The 22,638-nt window shown below is 38.3% G+C and overlaps 2 protein-coding genes across 2 annotated transcripts; both read left to right on the plus strand.

Annotated features, from left to right (window-relative positions):
- Positions 1-384: 384 nt before the first annotated feature.
- LOC113771587 (fibroin heavy chain-like) lies at positions 385-4,806 on the plus strand. Its single transcript, XM_027316160.1, has 4 exons — positions 385-1,116; positions 3,921-4,239; positions 4,329-4,475; positions 4,541-4,806. The coding sequence occupies exons 1-4, from the start codon at positions 385-387 to the stop codon at positions 4,804-4,806; spliced, it is 1,464 nt and encodes a 487-aa protein (XP_027171961.1).
- A 16,410-nt stretch (positions 4,807-21,216) lies between these two features.
- LOC113771588 (glycine-rich cell wall structural protein-like) lies at positions 21,217-22,453 on the plus strand. Its single transcript, XM_027316161.1, has 4 exons — positions 21,217-21,225; positions 21,362-21,933; positions 21,968-22,254; positions 22,299-22,453. The coding sequence occupies exons 1-4, from the start codon at positions 21,217-21,219 to the stop codon at positions 22,451-22,453; spliced, it is 1,023 nt and encodes a 340-aa protein (XP_027171962.1).
- Positions 22,454-22,638: the final 185 nt, after the last annotated feature.

Raw genomic sequence — 22,638 nt, forward strand, 5'->3', positions numbered from 1 at the left:
ATTGTATTGGTTGCATAGCAAGTCTGGTGTTTATACAGTCAGAACAGGCTACGTTATTGCCAAAGGGGGAAGGGAGACTATGAACCACAGGATAGCACCTGACTCTGAGACTAGCTGGGCAATTAGGAAGCACACGGTGTGGAAAAGATTGTGGGGCTTAAATATCAAAATGAAGCTCAAGCATTTTTTATGGAGGTGTTTGCAAATGGGCTGGCTACTAGTGAAGCTCTCTACCAAAGAGTTGGGAAAGGAAGCAATCTGTGCCAATGTTGTGGTGAGGCTACGGAAACCATTGAACATGTATTCTTTTTTTGTCCAACAGCTCAAATGGCTTGGAGGCTAGCTCCGGTGAGTTGGGAAGGGATAGTTGAGCTACAATGCAACATGTGGAGGTGGTGGGATGCTGTGATGGAATCGGCAAAGGTGGCCCAAGGAATGGACCGCATCAAGCTCACAGTAAATATCCTTTGGCAACTCTGGAAGGCGAGAAACAAGAGAGTATTCCAGCTGGAGAGCGAGGATGCAAAAGTGATAATTGACAAAGCCCAGCAAGAGTGGATCGAATTTGAAGAGGCAACTGTTCCTCAACCCCGAGGATTCGCTTCAACAGAGCAGGAAAGACTGAGTCAGCATAATTGGGAGCCACCAAAGGATGGAGTAGTGAGAATTAATACGGACGCAGCAATCTCAGCAAAAATGGTCAGGACCGGATTGGGAATTGTTGCACGGAACTGGCGAGGAGATCTAGTGAAAGTCCGAGGGATTAGTAGAAGGAAAAAAGGGGAAGCTAACACGGAGGAATCATTAGCAATCCGAAGTGCGCTGGAAATGGCTCAAGCTGTAGGATGGACAAAGATAGAAGTCCAGTCGGACTGCAGAAACGTTGTGAGCTCGATTAATGAAGGCAATGTTCAGGATTGTAAGTTACAAACAATCCTAGAAGACATTGAGGCCCTAAAGACTAGTTTTGACAGTTGTATTTTCTCTTTTGTTCCCAGAAGTGCGAATGGCTGCAGTCATGCAATGGCTCAATTTGCAACCAAGGTGGTTAAAACCATTGATTGGCAAGCTTCATTTCCAACATGGTTAACTGTTCTTGCTAGAAAAGATATGGGGGTAGTTACCCATTTTTGTAATTAACCCTTGTATTTTCAAGTGTTAATATCTATATAATGTTATCGTTTGATTAAAAAATATATATTTTTTACTTCCAAAAGGAAACTTTTTATTATGCGTAAATTTTACTGAAGAACCAAAATGATGCGAATTTACTGAAACATTTGGACCTCGTTTGGCTCTTCAAAATTATACCAAAACAGGCTTATTAATTAATTCCAATCTTTTGGTTAAAACTGATTTCATTGACAGCTGATTTTGTCTCTACCGTGTGCTATTTCCTTCGGTTTGATGAGAATCTGGAGCTTCTCGTCCAAGTGCTAAATGTCCTTCTAGACATTGGCCTTCGTTTTACAAAAGAAGAAAAGGTGGAATAGGTTTAGTATTGATCTAACGTTTATAATCTAAACAAAATTGCCTTTACAATACTCAAACTTTCACTAGTCTCTCTTTTGCCTCACGCTCTTTGCAACTAAATACAATAACAAAAATTTGAAAACAAGAAACAAGCAGGAAATAAACTACCAAATAACCGCTTAATTTCCTAAATAGTTAAATTACCAGAAATTAGATTAGAACAAAAACTTCAAAATCAGAATAGAAAATATTAACTTTCAGAAATTTGGACTAATTATTAACTTTCAGATAGTTATTCTACAACATTTTAAGCCAAATCCAGGGGCCATTTTTGCCGTAGAAATACTACAAACAATCTCACAATTCTTGTCAAAGCTTAAATCCAATTATCTTTCCCCTCAAATCTTGATGCACCCTAAAGGCATTTAAGCTACCAGAATCGCCCTAATATTTACCTTCATCAGTGAAGTTCTTTTGGGTTCTAGCTTCATGGCTAAATATAGATACCAACGGTAAACATAAAACAGAGTATTTCAGAACATGTTTGGAAGATAATGGTAGGAAAAATTAAGTCAAAAAAGGAGACGTAATCTCACAGTAATACCAAACCTTTATTTCTCTTTTCTCATGCAAAAAAAAAATAAGAAAAAAGAAAAAAAACCATGAGTCTTAAGCTTGAAAATAATACTTTCGAAAACCATATACTTCAAAGTAAATACAGATGCACTCATATAAAAACTAACTGGGTGATGCATCTTTTTCTTTTTCTTTTGTGAAAAGGTAATGCATCTTAGTTATTCCTAAATTGGTATAAACTAATTAGCATTATTTGTTAGTATTATTTTCAATTAAAAAGTGCAAATGCATCAGGATCCGCCACTTTTTTTCCCATAACGGCGATCAGATCGCCAGTATGGAGATTTTCCGTGGTCGTTGACATTGAAATTTGATCTTGTCAAACGTACATTAATGGATATTTATGTCAAAGAAATTTAAACTTGACCAATGTACGTTAAAGTCTAATTATTCGACAGTATTTGACAATGGCTACATTTTTTTTTATTGACAGTATAATGGCTACATTTAAGTAGCTAGTAATCCTTCCATCCTAATAATTGGCTTGGTATTGTTTTAATAATGAATCTTTTCTACGCTTCAGCGTTAGATGAATGACAACTATGCAAATTTTGAATTTGAAACTCAACTTTTGTACACATATCATGAATCTAACGGTGATTGTGTATACATTGTCACTATTTACTCTTGTTTTAATATTTGACCTCAACAATTGTAGTGCCAAATGCATATTGCATTAGACAATATAGATCATAAAATAGTAATTTTAAAATAATAAATGCAGATATTAAAATTGTAAAAAAAAAATCTATCTCTACACATAGTTTTTAGAGGTTTAAACATTTTCTTGCAACTTTAAGTATTCCTCTTTGACCCTCAAAACAAGGGTAAAAAGATACTAACCTCTCCAAAAAGGAAAAAAAAACACACACGCGCTTACACTTGAAGCCTAATAAAACTTGCTAATTGCAGCAAATAACCAATACTTTCCAACAAAACACGCTCTATTGATGAACTTAACATAACTTCAAATGACTACCATAGATTTTCTTTTTCTTTTTCTGTGTAAATTTATTTTAAGTTATCTATTTATTGAACTACTACAGAATCAAATTTTCTTCAAATTTCAACTTTACCATTCATTATCAAAATGCTGGAATTTTATCATTAATTGCCCTCAGCAATTGCTCTAACAATTATTAAACCCATCATCCGAGATATACCTAGTTTCACTTAATAGGATACAAACTAATAATAATAATACACTTGCAAAAACAAGTAGAAAGGTTTAAAGGGGAAGGCCATTTACTTCAAGAACGTGGATATAAGAAGAAATTTATGGCCGATTGGCCCCAGTGACCATAGTTTCCATATGCATTAATCGTAGCGTGTCAATTTGGAGTAAAATAACTTAGTAAATCCTTGTCGGTGGAATTGAAAACAAGCACAAGCGATCCATTGGATTTGACTTTGAATATCTCTTCATTTAATGTTCCCGCCTCAATTTCTCTTATCTCCCCAACAACTCGAACGCGTCGTACAAGCCATGCAACAGTGCATGCATTAATTACGTAGTGAGAATTGAAAACCCTATTGCCAACTTACTACTTTTGGTAGTACTTTAAGGAATTAAGCCTCTATATATACCCATGTCTAAAGGCCAGTAGAGCAAAGCAAGTTTGAATTCTTGTAAGCATTATGGGTTCTTCTCAAAAATGGTTTTGCGTGCTTCTTCTTATCTTGAGTGTGGTGTTAGAATTGAATGTAGTTGCTTTTGGAGATAGCAAGATAGAAAAAGAGACGTGGGGAGATAATGATTGTGGATTTGGAAGGAGAGGTTGTTTTGGTGGTGGACGTGGTGGATTTGGAAGACCAGGAGGAAGAGGTCCTGGATTTGGAGGTGGACGTGGAGTGGTGGAGGTTTTGGTGGAGGAGCTGGAGGAGGTCTTGGTGGTGGAGGTGGAGTAGGTGGAGGTGGCGGTTTTGGCGGTGGAGTTGGGGGTGGTGCAGGTAAAGGTGGAGGGTTTGGAGCAGGAGGTGGTGTTGGTGGAGGTGCAGGAGGTGGTGTAGGTGGAGGAGGAGGGTTTGGAGGAGGTGGAGGTGGTGGTGTTGGAGGAGGTTCAGGTCATGGTGGTGGATTTGGAGCTGGAGGTGGTGTAGGTGGTGGTGGAGGACTTGGTGGTGGTGCTGGTGGAGGAGGAGGAGGGGTAGTGGTGGAGGCGGTGGCCTTGGAGGTGGTTCAGGTCATGGAGGTGGGTTTGGAGCTGGTGGAGGTGTAGGTGGTGGTGCTGGAGGAATTGGTGGAGGTGCTGGAGGAGGAGGTGGTGGCGGTGGAGGAGGAGGAGGTGGCATTGGTGGTGGCTCTGGGCATGGAGGAGGGTTTGGAGCAGGAGGTGGAGTAGGGGGTGGCATTGGAGGAGGAGCAGGTGGAGGTGGAGGAAGCGTGGCGGCATTGGAGGTGGTTCTGGCCACGGTGGTGGATTCGGTGCAGGAGGAGGTGTTGGAGGTGGGGCAGGTGGAGGATTTGGAGGTGGTGGTGGTGGAGGAAGAGGGGGAGGATCAGGCCATGGTGGTGGTTTTGGAGCTGGTGGAGGTGTAGGAGGTGGAGCTGGAGGTGGTGGTTTAGGAGGTGGCCATGGAGGTGGAATTGGTGTTGGGGTTGGAGTAGGCATTGGCGTAGGGGCTGCTGCTGGTGCTGGCAAGGGCGTTGGTGTTGGTAGTGGTTCCGGCAGCGGTGGAGAAGGTGGTGGACAGTAGAGATGCTGCTGCTTATAAACCCAGCCATGCAGATTCAAAGTTTCAACCCACATTCTGCTGTCAAAACTTAAATGAGTGCTACTTTTTTGTCCTTTTTTCTTTTCTTTGTTTTCTGCTTAAGGTGCTTAAAATGAATATGTTCTCGTGATTAATTGTAATATCATTACTACAACTAAAGCAATGCAATGCCATTTTCTTCCGTATCTATACAAGATTTAATTATTCGATGCAGATTGAACTATGAAAGTCCACTGGAAAATGGCAGCACAATCTTGTAATATAAAGAAAAATCTCACACTACTACTCTTTGTTTTCTTTCCAAACTTGAGGAGGAAATGGAAAGAAGAGCCCAGAAAGAGGAATGGAATATGTAACAATAGAACTATGGTTTTGACGTGGGTAATAAGAGTTCTTAACCATGATTTAAGAAGCAAGTGGAACGTATAGACAATTGATATGTATAATAAGAGTTTCCTTACGAACAATTTCTAGGAAAACGTTATTTGCACTTCTATTTTTGTTAATCATACTTTCACTACCATTTTAATTATATATTTTTCATATATTAATTTATATGATAAAATAAAGAATGAGACTGCAAATAACAAACTATGGAGTACAAATAACATTTTTCGAATTTTTATAATGCTAAAATTGCATCTAAATGTATTATCAAAGAAATGTTACTTTTGAATGTAACGTATGCTTAGATACTTTTCTTTCTGAATAATGTGTTCATATTGAGATTAAATCTTCATAATAGCATTGTAGACTCCTTTCAGGATTTTTTTTTTTAACAAAAATGACCTATTCCGGAATTATCTAGTGGTAAAGTGAACTTTATGGTGTGACTAAAAAAAGAATGCGAATTCAATTTAATGTTGTGAGATCTTAAGCAAATCGTTCATAGATACATTTTGCTGCAAGCAAAATGAATGCTGCTTTTTGCACATCAAAAAGATTAGATAAAGTTGCTTTTGAAGAAGATAAAATTTTTCCCAATTATCACTCTATTTAATTCTTGGGACGTCAAAGGCATCAAGAAGTGCAAGAATCCTTTGTTGGTGACAACCTTAGCTGCGGAGTACGATGTCTCTGCATATTCATATCAACTTTTTCTCTTGACCTGTATTTGCCATACATTGGGCAAATCTGAGTTTACAATTTATTCAAAGAAAAGATATACTAGTTACTTTTGAACCCATTTAATATGGAAAGCTGTCCCAGTCTTAACTATATTAATTATTTCGAAGAATAATTCATGGGAGTCAAAAGCAGCAATTTTTTTCTCAAAATTTTTCAAAGAATTAATTGAGTGTGTTTGGATAGGAGATTACTTCAAATATTATTTAGAATAAATACTGTAATACTTTTTGGAATGTGATCTATATGAGATAAAAATGTGATTGAAAATATAAAAAGTTGATTAGAAATTGTGTTTGTGATTACGCAATCGAAATAATATGCTTTGCTTATAGGGACCTTAGGGATCCTCACACATCTTCTTATTTTACAGGCTAATATATATTTTATAACTCATACTATTTCCATATGATTGTTGGCTTGCTATTTTCAGATATAGATGTTATTTCCTCTTTCTCTTTTGCTTTTTTGGATCCAATGGACTGACTTGTTACATTGGAACGAAACCAGGTATCGCAACACAAACAACATCTAAAACAAGAAGAGATTTGAGAGAGGATAACTTTTTTATATACTGTCAGTGTATAATTTTGTTTTTTACACTAACATATTTAGATTCCGTTACATATATGAATTCAAATTTGAAATCTAAATTATGTGCATATAACATATATCTAAAACTGTTAGTATAAAAAATTTACTACACTGTCAGTACATAAAAAATTAATCCTTTAAGAGATTCTAGTGGTTCCCGTGAACTTTGGAAGACTTATTTGGCACGCTGAGACTCATTTTAGCTAGATGATTAGCACAGAAGTTTCTTTTTCTCCATGGGTGTCAAAAATAGATATTTAGTTCTTAAGTCGATCGTCAAAGACTGTGGAATAGTTAATTACCTTGAAAAGTTTCAACTAATAGTAATCTTTGGACTATATTACTACATGCCAGTCGTTTTCATCTTAAGAATAGTCCATAGGTTGCTATATTATGTTCCCCTATGACAGAGGATCTTTGTCATAAGAAGTGGTTCGATGTAACCTCGTTACAAAAGAGTAAATTTTATTTACATGTGGGAAGTAAACGGAAATTATGAACTTTTCATAGTGAATCCGCCCTACTTTTATTTAATTAGTGTAGTTCTTTTTTGTTCTTAGTAAACCATGATGATAGAAACCATTAATTATTGTATCATGCAATAAGGATTAGTGGTTTATATTGTCATATCCAGTACAAAAATGAATGTAGACACAATAAAAATTAGTAATGGCAGTAGAGTGCAATGTAGACACTATAAAATAGGGATTAATCTTACATACACGGTTAGTATATACACTATCACCCTTAAGTATATGACATATGTGCAAAATTTGTTCCTGTGTCATCCATCCAACTGTAATAATATATATACTGACAATATATAAAAGTTACTCTAAAAATAAATGTAGACATTAAATAATAGATGTAAATATTAATACAAAAATAGGTAAAAGCACAATAAATTTTCTGTCTCATTAAAATTTGAGTCCAAAAATTTGTTGTAATTTTTAATCTTATTGTATTAGTGTCTACATTTACCATATTACTGTTTACATTAGTATTATATTAGTATTTATACTCTATTCTGCTGTAGTCACCCGTTCCTTGATCCATGCAATAATACTTGTCCATGTCAAATACGTCCAAATGGTTGGAGTTTCAAACACTTAATGGGCATAACTGGGTGATGGCAGAGTGTAAAAATAAAATTTTGACCAGCCGAATTGTTTAAACGAGCTAAAGCACTTTTTCTCTAATCAACATGGTTACTTGATCGGGTCTAACAATTTTTAGTTCACTAAAGTTAAAGTTTATTAGTGACGTTATAAATTTTTAACAGATTAAAGGTAAAAGATTTAGTTAAAAGGAAAAAGGGATTTAGTTCTCTAAGGCGCAATGTAGAAAATGAACAAAACTCGAGAAAATTAAGGGGTGCAGTAGAGAATTGTAAAATTTCAGGCTGTGCTTGGATTAAGTGTTTCTAAAATATTTTACCATAGGCTTTATTAGCTAAAAATAACTTTATATTTTTTTTTTGGAGTGTTTTTTCAGTTTTTTGAGTAGTTGTTAAGCATTGACACCCTTCCTCTTCCTCGCCATTCCGGCCAACCATTGCCTGCCGCCACTTTCTTTCCTTTCCCCTCCTTGACCCTGCCTAGAGTTCAAATCACGTTTCCCTTTCTTCCACCAACATCAAGCTAGCAGCAACCCCTCCCCTCCTCACTGATAGGGTATAATTTGTTAGTATTTTTATTATTAATTTTCCCTTTTATCCCTGACAAATATTGTGTTAATTGCTGATATTTACTCATATTTGGTATTTGGAATCAATTTCAGGAATGAAGCAGAAAACTACAAAAAAGGAGGGACTTTGTGAAAAATATGGAGACTTCTAAGGGCTTCAATCCTTGGGCCCTTGAATTGGTGGGGGACCACAAGCTAGTGAAAAACATTTGGTCATTTGGGCTTCAAAGAAAGCAACGTAGAGAGACTTGAAACAAGAAGTACTTGGGAGGCTTTGTCCATATGTGTGGGGACCACCTAGATAGCTTTTAGTCATCTTTCTTTTGTTGCTTTAAAAGGGGACAACGGACAGAAGCAAAAGATATCTAGGGCTTTAGTTTTAGTTTTTTAGTTTAGTTCTAGTTTTCTTTCTTTGGACTGGCCTCTGGCACACGCCAGGTATTCGACAATATTCCCCAACGGGGAGATTTTCTCATGAGGCGTGGTTAAGCTTTTCTAGTCAAGGGGACAACTGACGATTTGGTTCGACAATTACTGTGAGATCGAATCTGTTTTAATTATTTTCTTCATTTATTGGTATTTATATGTTTCTTGATTTTAATTGCTATGGCCTTGTGTATGATTGATTAGTGCGCAATAATTAATTATTCATATAGGCTATTTTTGCTAAATATGGGTAATTGAATCCGTAATTGTTCGTTATCTCTACCTCAGTAGCAACTGGCGTAATTGGGTTTATGTCAGGGGAGCATATGATCTAATTTAAACAAACCCTCGTAGCGTGTTTGTTGGTTAGGATTGGGCCTTTCTAATTATTAATGCAATCTAGAAATTAAATCCTACGGTCGTACCTAGGGTTATTTTTGGGTTAGAGAAATAGCTAACGGTCGTACCTTAGCTATCGAGAAATTAAGGAAGGGTTGGTTGTTTATCGCGTGCATGACAATTATAACTAATCTATTGCTAAATGTTGGAATTATTTCTGCATCAATGATCAGTGCATGAACCATTTCTGATGTGTACCCTTGGCTAGAGTTTTCCCTTAATTATTTCTCTTAATCAATTATTTTCTGCAGTTAATTTATTTAGTTAGCATTTAATCCAAAACCCCCCATACTTTGAACTCTAGAAGAAACGAATTATCCCCAGTCCCTGTGGATTCGACCCTACTCACCGCTATATACAAAATCTGTATTTTTCTCGAGTAGGTATTTATTATTGTACAGGTTCGGCACCTGTCAATTTTTGGCGCCGTTGCCGGGGACTGGTGCTAGATTAATTTGTTTCTTTTTGAGTTCATCTTATTTTTATTTTTATTTTTTTTATTTTATTTTTCCTCTATTTTTTTTATTATAGTTTATGGCTTCTAACACTCCGTATTTTGGTGATAGACTGGATTTTGTTTCCGGGGAAGGCGATGAGACTAGTTTTTTTGCTAAGTTTGCATATTCAGAGGCACTAAACTCTATTAGAGAAAGAATGGCTGCTGCAACCTGTAAAATTTGTTATGCCAGGGATCATTCGACCGGTATGTGCCCCGAATATCAAGATAATCTGAGTGTCCCACTCAATAATTATGGAGATTTTTCACCATGGTCTCAAACGTGGTATAACCCTAATCCAAACGGGTATGATCAAGGATGGTGGGATAACTCCAGTTATAATTATACAACAGGGCCACTAGATTTTCAACAGCTAGAGTCTCAAGAACCGTCATCCATGTCAGGTATGTCTCTTGAAGAAATGGTTGAATTAATAGCTACTAACACATATCAAATTCAACAGGAGGTACATCAACTTCAACAGGAGACACAAAAGATGAGTGAAGAGATGAAAGAAAGAAGGCGTGAATGGGCATCTAAAATGAGCAAATTGATTTCTCCAGTTTATGAAGAATTGCCCTCACCGACTATTATCGACCATGAGGAAGATGAGAGTGCAATTATTCTGACAAAGGACATGGTATTGCAAGGGTCTCAAGAAGAAGAATCTAAAGATGCAGTTGAAAAGAAAGTTGAAGCGCAAGAATTGAGACCCCAACATCAAATGGTTCAAGTGAATGAATCCAGTGAACAATCTCCAAATGCGGTGACATCTCCTCCATTTCTTGATCAATATTTTCCTGACTCTTATTCTTTAATTTCTGTTAGTGAGATTGATTTTATTATACCAGAAAATTTTGAGTTTCATGACAGGAACAAGTTAAGAGTCACGATGGCAAAATATCTCAAACCAGTAGGTGCTTGTGATGGAGGAGTGAATGAAGATTTAAAGTCATTACTTGGTTGTTTGACGCAATCTACTGGTCCATGGAAGACCGTAGCTCGTGTGCTCAAGAATTACTCTATTTACGAGGGCTATCAGGATCACATAGAAGATGAAGCACTGAAGCGAGCTACGCGATTTTATCCTCCATGAATAAACAGGACAATGTCTAGCCAAAGACATTAAAGAAAGGCGCTGCTTGGGAGGCAACCCAAGGCTTTTGTTTTAATTTTCTTATGTTTTTGGAGTTTTTGTTAAGTGTTAGTTGCATTTAGTGATTTGTTGCTTGGTGGCAGGAAAGTGGCAGTTAGACGTGCCCACGCCAGGTGGTCACGCCTGAGGGAAAGAAATTTTCGTTCAAGATCTGCGGACTCTATAGCAGTTAGACGTGCCCACGCCTAAGCCAGAGGTTCCTTGAAAAAAAAAAAAAAAGAGTTAAAATTTCACATTGAGAAAATTCAAAAATTCAAAAAGCATTTTTTTTTTTCTTTCCTTTTCTTCAAAAATTCAAATTTGGAAAATTTAAATTCGGAAAAAAAATCCAAAAACTATTTTTTTTTCTTTATTTTTTCTTTCTTTCTCTTTTTCTTTTTCTTTCTTTCTTCTTCTTTCTTTCTTTCTTTCTTCCCCGCTGCCCTGTTTCCCTTTTCTTTTATTTCTTCTTTCGGCTGCCCTCCATCGTCCGCCACCCACCTCGCTGGTGCACCTCCACCAGCTAATCGCAGCTTCTACCTCCACCACGGACCTCCACCTCCACCAGCCGAGCGCCGCGCCCCTCTCCTCCCATCGCGCGCGCAGCCAACAGCCGAGTGCACAGCTCCGCCTGAGCTCGCGCTCCACCAGCAGCCCACGGCGCGCGCCCGCCGCCTGCCGCTACCACCAACCCGCCGCCAGGAGTTTCCTCCGCTTCACCCACAGCCCACGGCCGAATCTTCACCTGCGCACAGCTCCTCCTACCCACTCGCAACACCATCAGCAGCATCCTCCTCTGCTCCGCACACCGCGCGTAACCCACGGACAACCAGCGCCGCCCTCTTTTCTCCCTTACTCACCCTCGCGCTCCACCTCTCGCTCAGCCCACGTCGTTCGTCCGTCGCCGCCGCTGTCCGCCACGCCACCAGACAACGCCGTGCGCCGCCCGTCTCTCTGTTTTCCCCTTGCCGCGCGTCACCACCTGTCAATTTTGACAGGTGGAGGTATTAACTTTCTACCCTTGTTTTGGCATTTTTCCTGAATCTTCAGGTGCTGGGTTTTGTGCCTCTTTGTGGGTTTCTTGATGGATAACGCAGGAGGTGATTTGAACATTTTCTGGGGTTAATTTTAGGGTGGAATTACGTTTCTTTACTGCTCCATTTGGGCGTATTTTCTGATAATGATTACATTGTTGAATATTGATTTGGTTTTACCTGCTTGAGGCCTCTATTTTTCATCTGTGTGGATTGAATTTGGGTTGGCCATTTGATTTACTTTCTCCTTGAGCATTTACCAGTGGTACTGATAGCAGTAGTTTGCCTCAAATTTCTTAATCTTAAGTGCTTGACTGCCTAATTGACTACTGGGCTCTCGTGCTTAAAGTGTTGCCCGAATTCTGCACTATGATTGCTGGAATTCCCACTCTCTTGGGTCATTTGCTATTTTTAGTAGGTTGAACTGTGTAATTGACTGTCCAATTGGAGACAGTTGTTGAGATTTTGGGTGGAGTTGTGTCCAATTGCTGAATTTGTTATTTTGATTAGCCACTAGCACCGCTCTTCGTTGTTCGAGTTATTGTTTTGTTGCATTGTTGGGAGCTGTGCTCTGGTGTGGTGGGTCCTTTTTCTGCGTCCGTTTGCTGAATTGGGATATGAATGTGACTTTGCATTTGCTTATTGAAGTGGGTTGCCTCTAATTGTCTTGTGTGGGAATATTTTGTCTTGTTCATCTCAATTACTTAGTTCATTGGGGTACCTTTACGGCCTTTGGGGGCCTTAGGTGTGCATTTTATTGTTTGGTTTGGCCGTGTGATTTACTTCTTTTCTACATGTGCACCAGTGGTACTGGTTGTGGTGTTTGGCTTATAATTTATTCGTCTTATGTGCACCAATGGTACTGGTTGTGTTGGTAATCTCGGACTGCTTTGTTTCTACATCTGACTGATTTGGGGCCACCAGTGAGTATTGATTGAAATTGCTGTATTGTTGGGATATTTGTATAGTCTCTAGGTGCCTAGGTTATGCATTTTGTTGATTGGGTTGTCTACGAGGGAGGCACCAGTGGCTATTAAATTGTTATTGTTTTGAATTTGTAAGTGGCCTCTCACACCGATGGCCTCTGATGCTAAGTGGCGCCACTTCCGAGATCAGGTTCACCACGCGGATGAGCAAGTAATGCATATCGCCAACCAGATGGCTCCAATCTCTAAGAACCTGGCCGCGTACTTCCACCATGTCTGCTTCACTCCCCGTTCCCGCCTATCCCGTAGCCGCTTGAGAGGGAAGTTTCATTTTTCTCTTCGCTTTAATTGCTATATTACCTCCATCGAGGGCAATGTCGGACATAGGTGTGGGGGGGACAGCTGTGGTACAGCTAGTATTTCTAATTTTTAGTTTGTACATGTTTTCCTTTATTTTTGTTATTTGTTCTATTTTTCGTTTATTTCCTTTTCTTTCTTTTTAGTGGTCAGTCTTCATATGACTACCAAGTTTTGATGCTGGATTGTTGCCTCTAATTCTGCTATTGCCAAGTTTTAGTAATAAAAGGATATCAAGTTGATGTGGTTGAGTTCAGGAACATCTCTTTGGTGAATATCAATAATTGCTTAACTTTTCCAATTTTTGGTTAACTTTTCTAGGCATAGGGAATGATTATTGGCATTCTTCATGTGAATTGGTCCAATTATTAATTTTAGTTCTCCATGTTTGAAATTTGAGGCTGGCTGCTGTTATTTTTATGTTATTTTTAGTTATTGTGCTATATGATTGTAAATAAAAGGTGACTGTACTCCGCTAGTTATCACTACTGAGTAATCGGGGATCTTCACCTAAAGTGTCGATTCTCGCGTCAAAAGGTAGTAGTTGCTATGAGTGCGTGGTCCTGTAGCGATTGGAGCTGAGTAACCGGGCTCCTTCATCTATCAAATGTTGGAGTTCGCGTCAAAATGCTCTAAGGGCTATAGACTAAGTCTTTTGTTCCTCAAAAAAAAAAACAAAAAAAACAAAAAAAAAAAAAAAAATAAAATAAAATAAAGATTGTGTTAGTATGTGAATAAGTCAGCTTGCCGGTTTGTGATCTTAATGTCGAGATTTTGGTTAATAGTTGGACCATTTGCTGATAAATGTGAGCAACCATTCCTTTTTCTTAGATTAGTTTGCTTTAAATTGGAGGAGTTGGTGGTTGAGAAGCTAACCGGAGTGATTTTTCTTGGATCTTAACTGTGATGCTTGATATATGTTTTTCTGGGTATCTTGGCAATATGATAGTTAGAGCAATAGCCATTGTCAAAATTTTGGTGTTCAATTGCTGTTCTTATGCTTGAGGGCAAGCATGATTCAGGTGTGGGGGAATTGATAGGGTATAATTTGTTAGTATTTTTATTATTAATTTTCCCTTCTATCCCTGACAAATATTGTGTTAATTGCTGATATTTACTCATATTTGGTATTTGGAATCAATTTCAGGAATGAAGCAGAAAACTACCAAAAAGGAAGGATTTTGTGAAAAATATGGAGACTTCTAAGGGTTTCAATCCTTGGGCCCTTGAATTGGTGGGGGACCACAAGCTAGTGAAAGACATTTGGTCATTTGGGCTTCAAAGAAAGCAACGTAGAGAGACTTGAAACAAGAAGTACTTGGGAGGCTTTGTCCATATGTGTGGGGACCACCTAGATAGCTTTTAGTCATCTTTCTTTTGTTGCTTTAAAAGGGGACAACGGACAGAAGCAAAAGATATCTAGGGCTTTAGTTTTAGTTTTTTAGTTTAGTTCTAGTTTTCTTTCTTTGGACTGGCCTCTGACACACGCCAGGTATTCGACAATATTCCCCAACGGGGAGATTTTCTCATGAGGCGTGGTTAAGCTTTTCTAGTCAAGGGGACAACTGACGATTTGGTTCGACAATTACTGTGAGATCGAATCTGTTTTAATTATTTTCTTCATTTATTGGTATTTATATGTTCCTTGATTTTAATTGCTATGGCCTTGTGTATGATTGATTAGTGCGAAATAATTAATTATTCATATAGGCTATTTTTGCTAAATAGGGGTAATTGAATCCGTAATTGTTCGTTATCTCTACCTCAGTAGCAACTGGCGTAATTGGATTTATGTCAGGGGAGCATATGATCTAATTTAAACAAACCCTCGTAGCGTGTTTGTTGGTTAGGATTGGGCCTTTCTAATTATTAATGCAATCTAGAAATTAAATCCTACGGTCGTACCTAGGGTTATTTTTGGGTTAGAGAAATAGCTAACGGTCGTACCTTAGCTAACGAGAAATTAAGGAAGGGTCGGTTGTTTATCGCGTGGATGACAACTATAACTAATCTATTGCTAAATGTTGGAATTATTTCTGCATCAATGATCAGTGCATGAACCATTTCTGATGTGTACCCTTGGCTAGAGTTTTCCATTAATTATTTCTCTTAATCAATTATTTTCTGCAGTTAATTTATTTAGTTAGCATTTAATCCAAAACCCCCCATACTTTGGACTCTAGAAGAAACGAATTATCCCCAGTCCCTGTGGATTCGACCCTACTCACCGCTATATACAAAATCTGTATTTTTCTCGAGTAGGTATTTATTATTGCACAGGTTCGGCACCTGTCACTCACCCTAACTGGCCACCCTGTTTGCTATACCTTGCCACTCATTTCTTCTCCCCTCTCCTTGATCCCAACTGACACTCCCCTTAATTACCTTTAGTCACTGTCAACGGACCAGGTTTTGATCAGGAACCAACTCGAACCCACTCAATATTTTTGGATACGGATATAGTTATAATTCTATTTACTCGGATTTGATCCAGACCCGTTTATACTAATCTAAAACTAGGTTGGTTATGGAATATTGAGTTTTGACCTAGGTTCGAACCGAACACGTTTGAATAAGTAATTGTTTTGACCATATGTTTGAGTATTTAATATTTGTTTGGATCTTCTAGGAGTTGTAATTTGTAGGCCTTAGAATAATTATCTAAAGTGATTTGTGATTTTTAATTGGGATTGTGGTGTGTAATTAATGTTTTTTTCGAAAGACATTTTTTTCATTTCTTTGCCTATTTTTTTTTTTGTTGGGCATACTTGACTTGTATCTGAACCTGATCGAATCTAGATCCTAGAGAATAAGTTCAAGACCCGTCGAGTATTTGGAGCAAATCTAGTACAAGTATAGTTAAGAGGGACTAGATCCGAAATATTCAATTCCGACCCGAAACTACCCAATGATAGGCCTAATCACTTTTAACCCTATTCCCGTTTCCTCCCGATTTGGATGCGACAAAATATTGATCCTATAATTAACTAAATACACGTCTCATCATGACCCTTCGAAGAAAGAAAACTATTTCTATATCTTATGTAACAAATACACTAATCTGCACCCCAACATGACCCAATGATTTTTTTTTTAATCATTCTATCCCTTCTCATACCCTTCCACCCTCGATTGTGCACATCAAATTCTGAACCTCACAATAGATGGACTCTAAAAGTCCTCTCAAAACCACTAGACTGGCCCTAGTAATTACATAGTCATCATGGTTCATTTATTACTTGAAGAGTGGTTCCAATTATGAATTAGCCCTTATGGTTTAGCCAAATTTGATTGACTTCCTCTATTATTTTTAAGATCCAAATCCAAATGATGGAAAAAGTGAAATGACAAAAGTGCCTATTGCTTAAGTATAGTTACCTCCCACATGATTGGTCCAAGTCAAGGAAAAAAAAAAGAGGGGGAGTGGGAGTTAGGAATAGGGCTAATGGTCCCCTATGGGCACCATTAGTAGGTGGAGTTCTTGAAATTTTTGGGTTGAAGGTTAAGTTTGTTGGTTTTTTGTTTCTGATTAGTTTACTAGGTTTAAGTGTTTGGTATACTATCTTTTGTCTATATTGCCCTTCATTTTGTTTATTTTTGACTATCTTACCCTTGTTGGTCTTTAATACCCTCGTACTTGCATTGGAGATTGTTATGTAGGATTCATTTTGTAGTCTTTTTCTCTTGTTGAAATCTAACAATATTGAACATTCAAATTTTCAAGCATCATTTCCAGTACAAATTCATGCTGTGCTAAGTGCGGTGTTAGCGGTAGTTAGCGGTGATGTGCTATGTGCTGGGTAGTGCATGTACTTTGAGCATTGGATTGAAGTTAAACCTAATCAGATTGTTAAAGTGATCAATATATAAACTAATCTGGTTGGAATTGTAGTTACATAAATGTCAGTGGAGACAAATATATATGTTCACAGTGAGACCTTCAAGAGATTATCTTAACATTTGGTTTGAAATTGCAATTTACAAATAGGGTCAGCCATTGGTTAGTTTAATTTTCATTTGTTTTTATGCTTCTTAATATACTATATTTGTGGAATTTTGATAGGGTATAATTTGTTAGTAAATTTATTATTGATTTCCCCTTCTATCCCTGACAAATATTGTGTTAATTGCTGATATTTACTCATATTTGGTATTTGGAATCAATTTCAGGAGTGAAGCAGAAAATTACCAAAAAGGAGGGACTTGTATGGAAAAATGCAGACTTCTAAGGGCTTCAACCTTTGGGTCCTTGAATTGGTGGGGACCACAAGCTAGTGCAAGGCATTTAGTCATTTGGGCTTTTCAAAGAAAGCAACGTAGAGAGATTTGGAACAACAAGTACTTTGGAGGCTTTGTCCACATGTGCGGGGACCACGGATAAGAAGCATGAGTCATTTGGACTCTAGGAAAAGAAACGTACAAGACTTTGAATTTGGTGTGGGGACCACTAGAGATAGCATTAGACTTCCTTTTGGCTTTAAAAAGGGGGAAACGTACAGAGAACTGGGAGGAATCGATAGTTTTAGTTTTTCTTTTCTTAGCTTTTTCGCATGGTTGTTCTCCATTAATGGAGGACTAACCTCTTAATTCTAGTCAAGGGGACAACTGAAGACTTGGCTCAACAATTACTGTGAGATCTAATTTATTTTAATTGTTTCCTTAATTTATTGGTATTTATATGTTTCCTGCTTTTAATTGCTATAGCTCGTGTGAGTGATTGAATAGACGCGCAATATTTAATTATTCACATAGGCTATTTTGCTAAATAGGGATAATTGAATCCGTAATTGTTCGTTATCTTTATCTCAGTAGCAACTGGCGTAATTGGGATTTACGTAGAAAGACAAGAAAACACGCACACGACTGTTGAGTGACCCCTTTCCCCCTTCTTCTTCAAAGTCAAGAAAACCCAAATTTTCGTTGTAATTTGGAAAACCCAGAAAATCCCTAATCCTACTTTTCATTTTCCTTCTTGTTTTAGGGATGAATCTCCGTTCTCGAGCTTCAAAAGGTACCGTTCCAAGAACCCTGCTGTTTATTGGTTGCTGACTTGCTGTTTGTCCTTCTTTATTTCCTTATCTACTACTCTTTGCTTGATCATTTGGTTCATTAAAATCGAAATGGGATGTCTTTTTTTTAGCTTTCATATTTCTGGGTTTTTTGAGGAAATAGATTTATAGATGCTATTGTTGTTTTTGAATTCTTCTTCAAAAGACGTGTCCTTTTTTTTTTCTGGGCTGAATTTTGATTATGATGTGGATGCAGGAAAAGATATTATTCAATATATAGAGAGCTCTGATGATGATGAACAAGGCCGTACAGATTCTTCGGATTCTGACATTTATATAATAAGTGGTTGTGAAGGTACAAATATGCACACACAGATAGTTTATATTACTTCAATAAATATTGATTTTTGCAAATATGAATGCCAGGATGAAAGATTTATTGATTTGTCTCTTTTGGATTGTTTAATTATATTTAATATTAATTCGATTAAATATATAATGACGAAGGCCAAGCACAAGGACCTCTAGTTTTTGCCCTTTTGATACTTTGGCCAATTTTGTAGTGGAATGCACACGGTTGTAATGAGAAACATGGAGTACATTTTTTTTTTTGCCTATTTTCCTGTTTGAAAGTTTAATTATGTTAATAATCACTGCTGTAGTAATGCATGTAAAAGCTAATGCTTTGGTGTCATGAAACTGTGAGTTTTACTATGGAAAAATTTGGTAATTGGTAAGTAATTTGTCCGATAATAACTGAGATGGTGAGTTAGATTAACTCTTAAAATGTCGGAGGTACATTACATTGTGGGGATTTTGCACGCGCATGTCTTTGTATCTCTGTGTGCGTGTGTATAGGGTTGTAAACTTTGGCGGTTTCTTAGTAGGCACCACATTGCTTTTCTTGATATTGGTTCTTGACATGCAGCCAAACCAAATACTTTTGAAGATATAAGCTAGTTTTGGAAATTGGAGATGATTCCAATTACCCACTGGACATTTCATGTTTTGAAAATATGTAGATCATTGGGTGTATTTTTGTTTAGAAATTGATAGAATTATTTTGTATCAGGAGTAAATGCTCATGTGAATTCGGAAATCTGAATGCTACAGGAAACCTAGTTGCATTCCATGTAAACCTGGTTTATGTATATTTTGAGTTCACTTGGTTGCATGGCATTTTATTGACTTGGGTTGCATTCCACGTATATCTTGTTTATGTATTTTATGGTACCAGCTCAACTCCAGAGTAAACACACTTAGTAATATTGTCTTTCAACCAATAAACACACTTATTGGTTCTTGCTAACAACCAAAGTCTCTTTCTTTTTTGAGTAAAATATTTTATCTATGTTTATATGTTCCTGGCAGAGGTAGCGGTGTGGATGAATGAATTGGACTGTACTAAATTGTTAGTTTTTTTGTGCTTGGGCAGCCAGGTTGGTACTTGCACTAGGTGCTTAGGCAAAGCTTGAATCTGTGCCTGGTGCTGCAGAGTATGCATTGCCATTTTCTACTCTTGAAGATGCTCGCGTTAGTATATGTACTACTGAGCATTAGTTATTCAGTAATTACTTCAAACAGTAATGCAGCATGTAAATTAGAATAATTGGTATTGTCTTGGTCTTCTTGAAATTCAGATGGTTGATGAAAAACTTAGAGCATTAGAGCGCCAGAACTTTGGTAAGGACTCTCAAATACGTGTAGCTGTTGTGGGATGTGGTTACTCTGGAGTTGAGCCAAAGTCCCCAGGCTCCCCCGAACGTATTGGCTATTTGAGAGTCCCAAGTTCTTATTTGATATTTACTCTCAAATACGTTTATTGGAATGATTTTTCTTTTAAAAAAAACAAAAAAAAAAGATCAAATGATGAAAACTTTCAATATTAAATGCCAAACGTCATGCTTGTCAGTGCATTAACCATCAACAAATAAAATTTTATAAACATTAGGATGGATCAAGTGGTGAAGAAGTGAAGATTGAGATAATCGAATAATTAGTGGTAAACTTGAGTTTCAACTTAGCAAAAACACTAGCTGAAACATGTATAATGGCATTTCCGGTCAATATCAAAATCATATGTCAAGAATACCTAAAAGACACTACAAGGACTTGAGGCGATTTACATGCATGCAAGAGAATCGAAGTCCAGCAAGAAATTTGTTGTATTATTCACCATGTGGGAATGTATATGCAATTGTTTTAGAAATTTGTCTTGTCCAAATATTCTATTTATGGGAACAAGAAAGCTAATTTTTGGACTTTGATTTACAAATAGAAAGGGCAAATATGTAAAGTTATATTCTCATAAAATCCTTTCTTTCCATATCTCTCCAACTCTCAAATAAAAGAAAGATATTTTTTTTCTTTTCTTTCATTAAACTCCCAAACGAAATATGCATCTTTTCCCTTCTCTTCCTTTCTTTCCTAAGCTATCTTTTCTTTTCTCTTCCTTCATAAACTCCCAAACTAAGCCGAAAACACGCACACGACTGTTGAGTGACCCCTTTCCCCCTTCTTCTTCAAAGTCAAGAAAACCCAAATTTTCGTTCTAATTTGGAAAACCCAGAAAATCCCTAATCCTACTTTTCATTTTCCTTCTTGTTTTAGGGATGAATCTCCGTTCTCGAGCTTCAAAAGGTACCGTTCCAAGAACCCTGCTGTTTATTGGTTGCTGACTTGCTGTTTGTCTTTCTTTATTTCCTTATCTACTACTCTTTGCTTGATCATTTGGTTCATTAAAATCGAAATGGGATTCTTTTTTTTAGCTTTCATATTTCTGGGTTTTTTGAGGAAATAGATTTATAGATGCTTATTGTTGTTTTTTGAATTCTTCTTCAAAGGACGTGTTCTTTTTTTTTCTGGGCTGAATTTTGATTATGATGTGGATGCAGGAAAAGATATTGTTCAATATATAGAGAGCTCTGATGATGATGAACAAGGCCGTACAGATTCTTCGGATTCTGACATTTATATAATAAGTGATTGTGAAGGTACAAATATGCACACAGATAGTTTATATTACTTTAATAAATATTGTATTTTTGCAAATATGAATGCCAGGATGAAAGATTTATTGATTTGTCTCTTTTGGATTGTTTAATTATATTTAATATTAATTCGACTAAATAGATAATGACGAAGGCCAAGCACAAGGACCTCTAGTTTTTGCCCTTTTGATACTTTGGCCAATTTTGTAGTGGAATGCACACGGTTGTAATGAGAAACATGGAGTACATTTTTTTTTTTTGCCTATTTTCCTGTTTGAAAGTTTAATGATATTAATAATCACTGCTGTAGTAATGCATGTAAAAGCTAATGCTTTGGTGTCATGAAACTGTGGTAGTAGGGGAAGGGAAGGGCGAGGGTTAGGTGGAGTTGGAGGAGGTTTGGAGGTGGTGGAGGTGGAGGATTTGGTGGTGGTGCAGGAAAAGGTGGAGGGTTTGGAGCAGGAGGTGGTGTTGGTGTTGGTGTTGGTGGTGGTGCCAGGGGTGGAGTAGGTGGTGGTGCAGGTGGCGGAGGAGGATTCAGAGGCGGTGAAGGTGGAGGAGTTTGTGGTGCTGCTGGAAAAAATGGAGGGTTTGGAGCCGGAGGTGGTGTTGGTGGTGGTGCAGGGGGTGGAGTAGGTGGTGGAGGAGGTTTTGGAGGTGGTAAAGGTGGAGGATTTGGTGGTGGTGCTGGAAAGGGTGGTGGGTTTGGAGCAGGAGGTGGTGTTGGTGGAGCTGCAGGTGGCGGAGGAGGTTTTGGAGGCGGTAAAGGTGGAGGAATTGGTGGTGGTGCTGGAAAACGTGGAGGGTTTGGAGCTGGAGGTGGTGTTGGTGGTGGTGCAGGGAGTGGAGTAGGTGGTGGTGCAAGGGGTGGAGGAGGTTTTGGAGGCGGTGAAGGTGGAGGAGTTGGTGGTGGTGTTGGAAAAGGTGGAGGGTTTGGAGCCGGAGGCGGTGTTGTGGTGGTGCAGGGATGGAGAAGGTTTTGGAGGTGGTAAAGGTGGAGGAGTTGGTAGTGGTGCTGGAAAGGGTGGTGGGTTCGGAGCAGGAGGTGGTGTTGGTAGAGGTGCAGGTGGCGGAGTTGGTGGAGGAGGGTTTGGCAGTGGTGGAGGTGGTGGTGTTGGCGGTGGGTCAGGTCATGGTGGTGGACTTGGAGTAGGAGGAGGAGTAGGTGGAGGCATTGGTGGAGGTGCAGGAGGCGGCGGCGGTGGCGGCGGCGGCGGTGGCGGTGGCGGTGGCGGTGGTGGTGGTGAAGGAGGTGGTGTCGGTGGCGGTTTTTCCATGGTGGAGGTTTTGGAGCAGGTGGTGGAGTAGGAGGTGGCATTGGAGGTGGAGCTGGAGGAGGTTCTGGACATGGTGGTGGATTTGGTGCTGGAGGAGGTGTAGGAGGTGGAGCAGGTGGAGGAGTTGGAGGCGGTGGAGGATTCGGAGGAGGAGGTGGTGGTGGTGGAAACTAAAACATGTCTACTGGGATTAGTTCAACCTTGGTCCTTTGTTTTCTTGAACGTATGTATTACCACCACCCTAGTCTATGGTTCGGTGGAGCTCGTTGATTTCCTTTAATATGGAAATTTTGGATAAAAGGACGTAGGTCCTGTTCGAGAAACAATTAATGCATGATTTACATGCCCTACTAAACGTT

This window comes from Coffea eugenioides, chromosome 5, assembly GCF_003713205.1.
Source record: "Coffea eugenioides isolate CCC68of chromosome 5, Ceug_1.0, whole genome shotgun sequence".
NCBI classification, from domain to species: Eukaryota; Viridiplantae; Streptophyta; class Magnoliopsida; order Gentianales; family Rubiaceae; genus Coffea; species Coffea eugenioides.

Coding starts and splice junctions, on each gene's coding strand:
- LOC113771587 (XM_027316160.1), top strand. CDS start 385: ATGTGGAGGTGGTGGGATGCTGTGATGGAATCGGCAAAGGTGGCCCAA. Junction 1,117..3,920: donor TTGCTAGAAAAGATATGGGG/GTAGTTACCCAT, acceptor TGGATTTGGAAG/ACCAGGAGGAAGAGGTCCTG. Junction 4,476..4,540: donor TGGCATTGGAGGAGGAGCAG/GTGGAGGTGGAG, acceptor GATTCGGTGCAG/GAGGAGGTGTTGGAGGTGGG.
- LOC113771588 (XM_027316161.1), top strand. Junction 21,934..21,967: donor GGTGTTGGAAAAGGTGGAGG/GTTTGGAGCCGG, acceptor GTGGTGGTGCAG/GGATGGAGAAGGTTTTGGAG. Junction 22,255..22,298: donor CGGTGGTGGTGGTGAAGGAG/GTGGTGTCGGTG, acceptor GTTTTGGAGCAG/GTGGTGGAGTAGGAGGTGGC.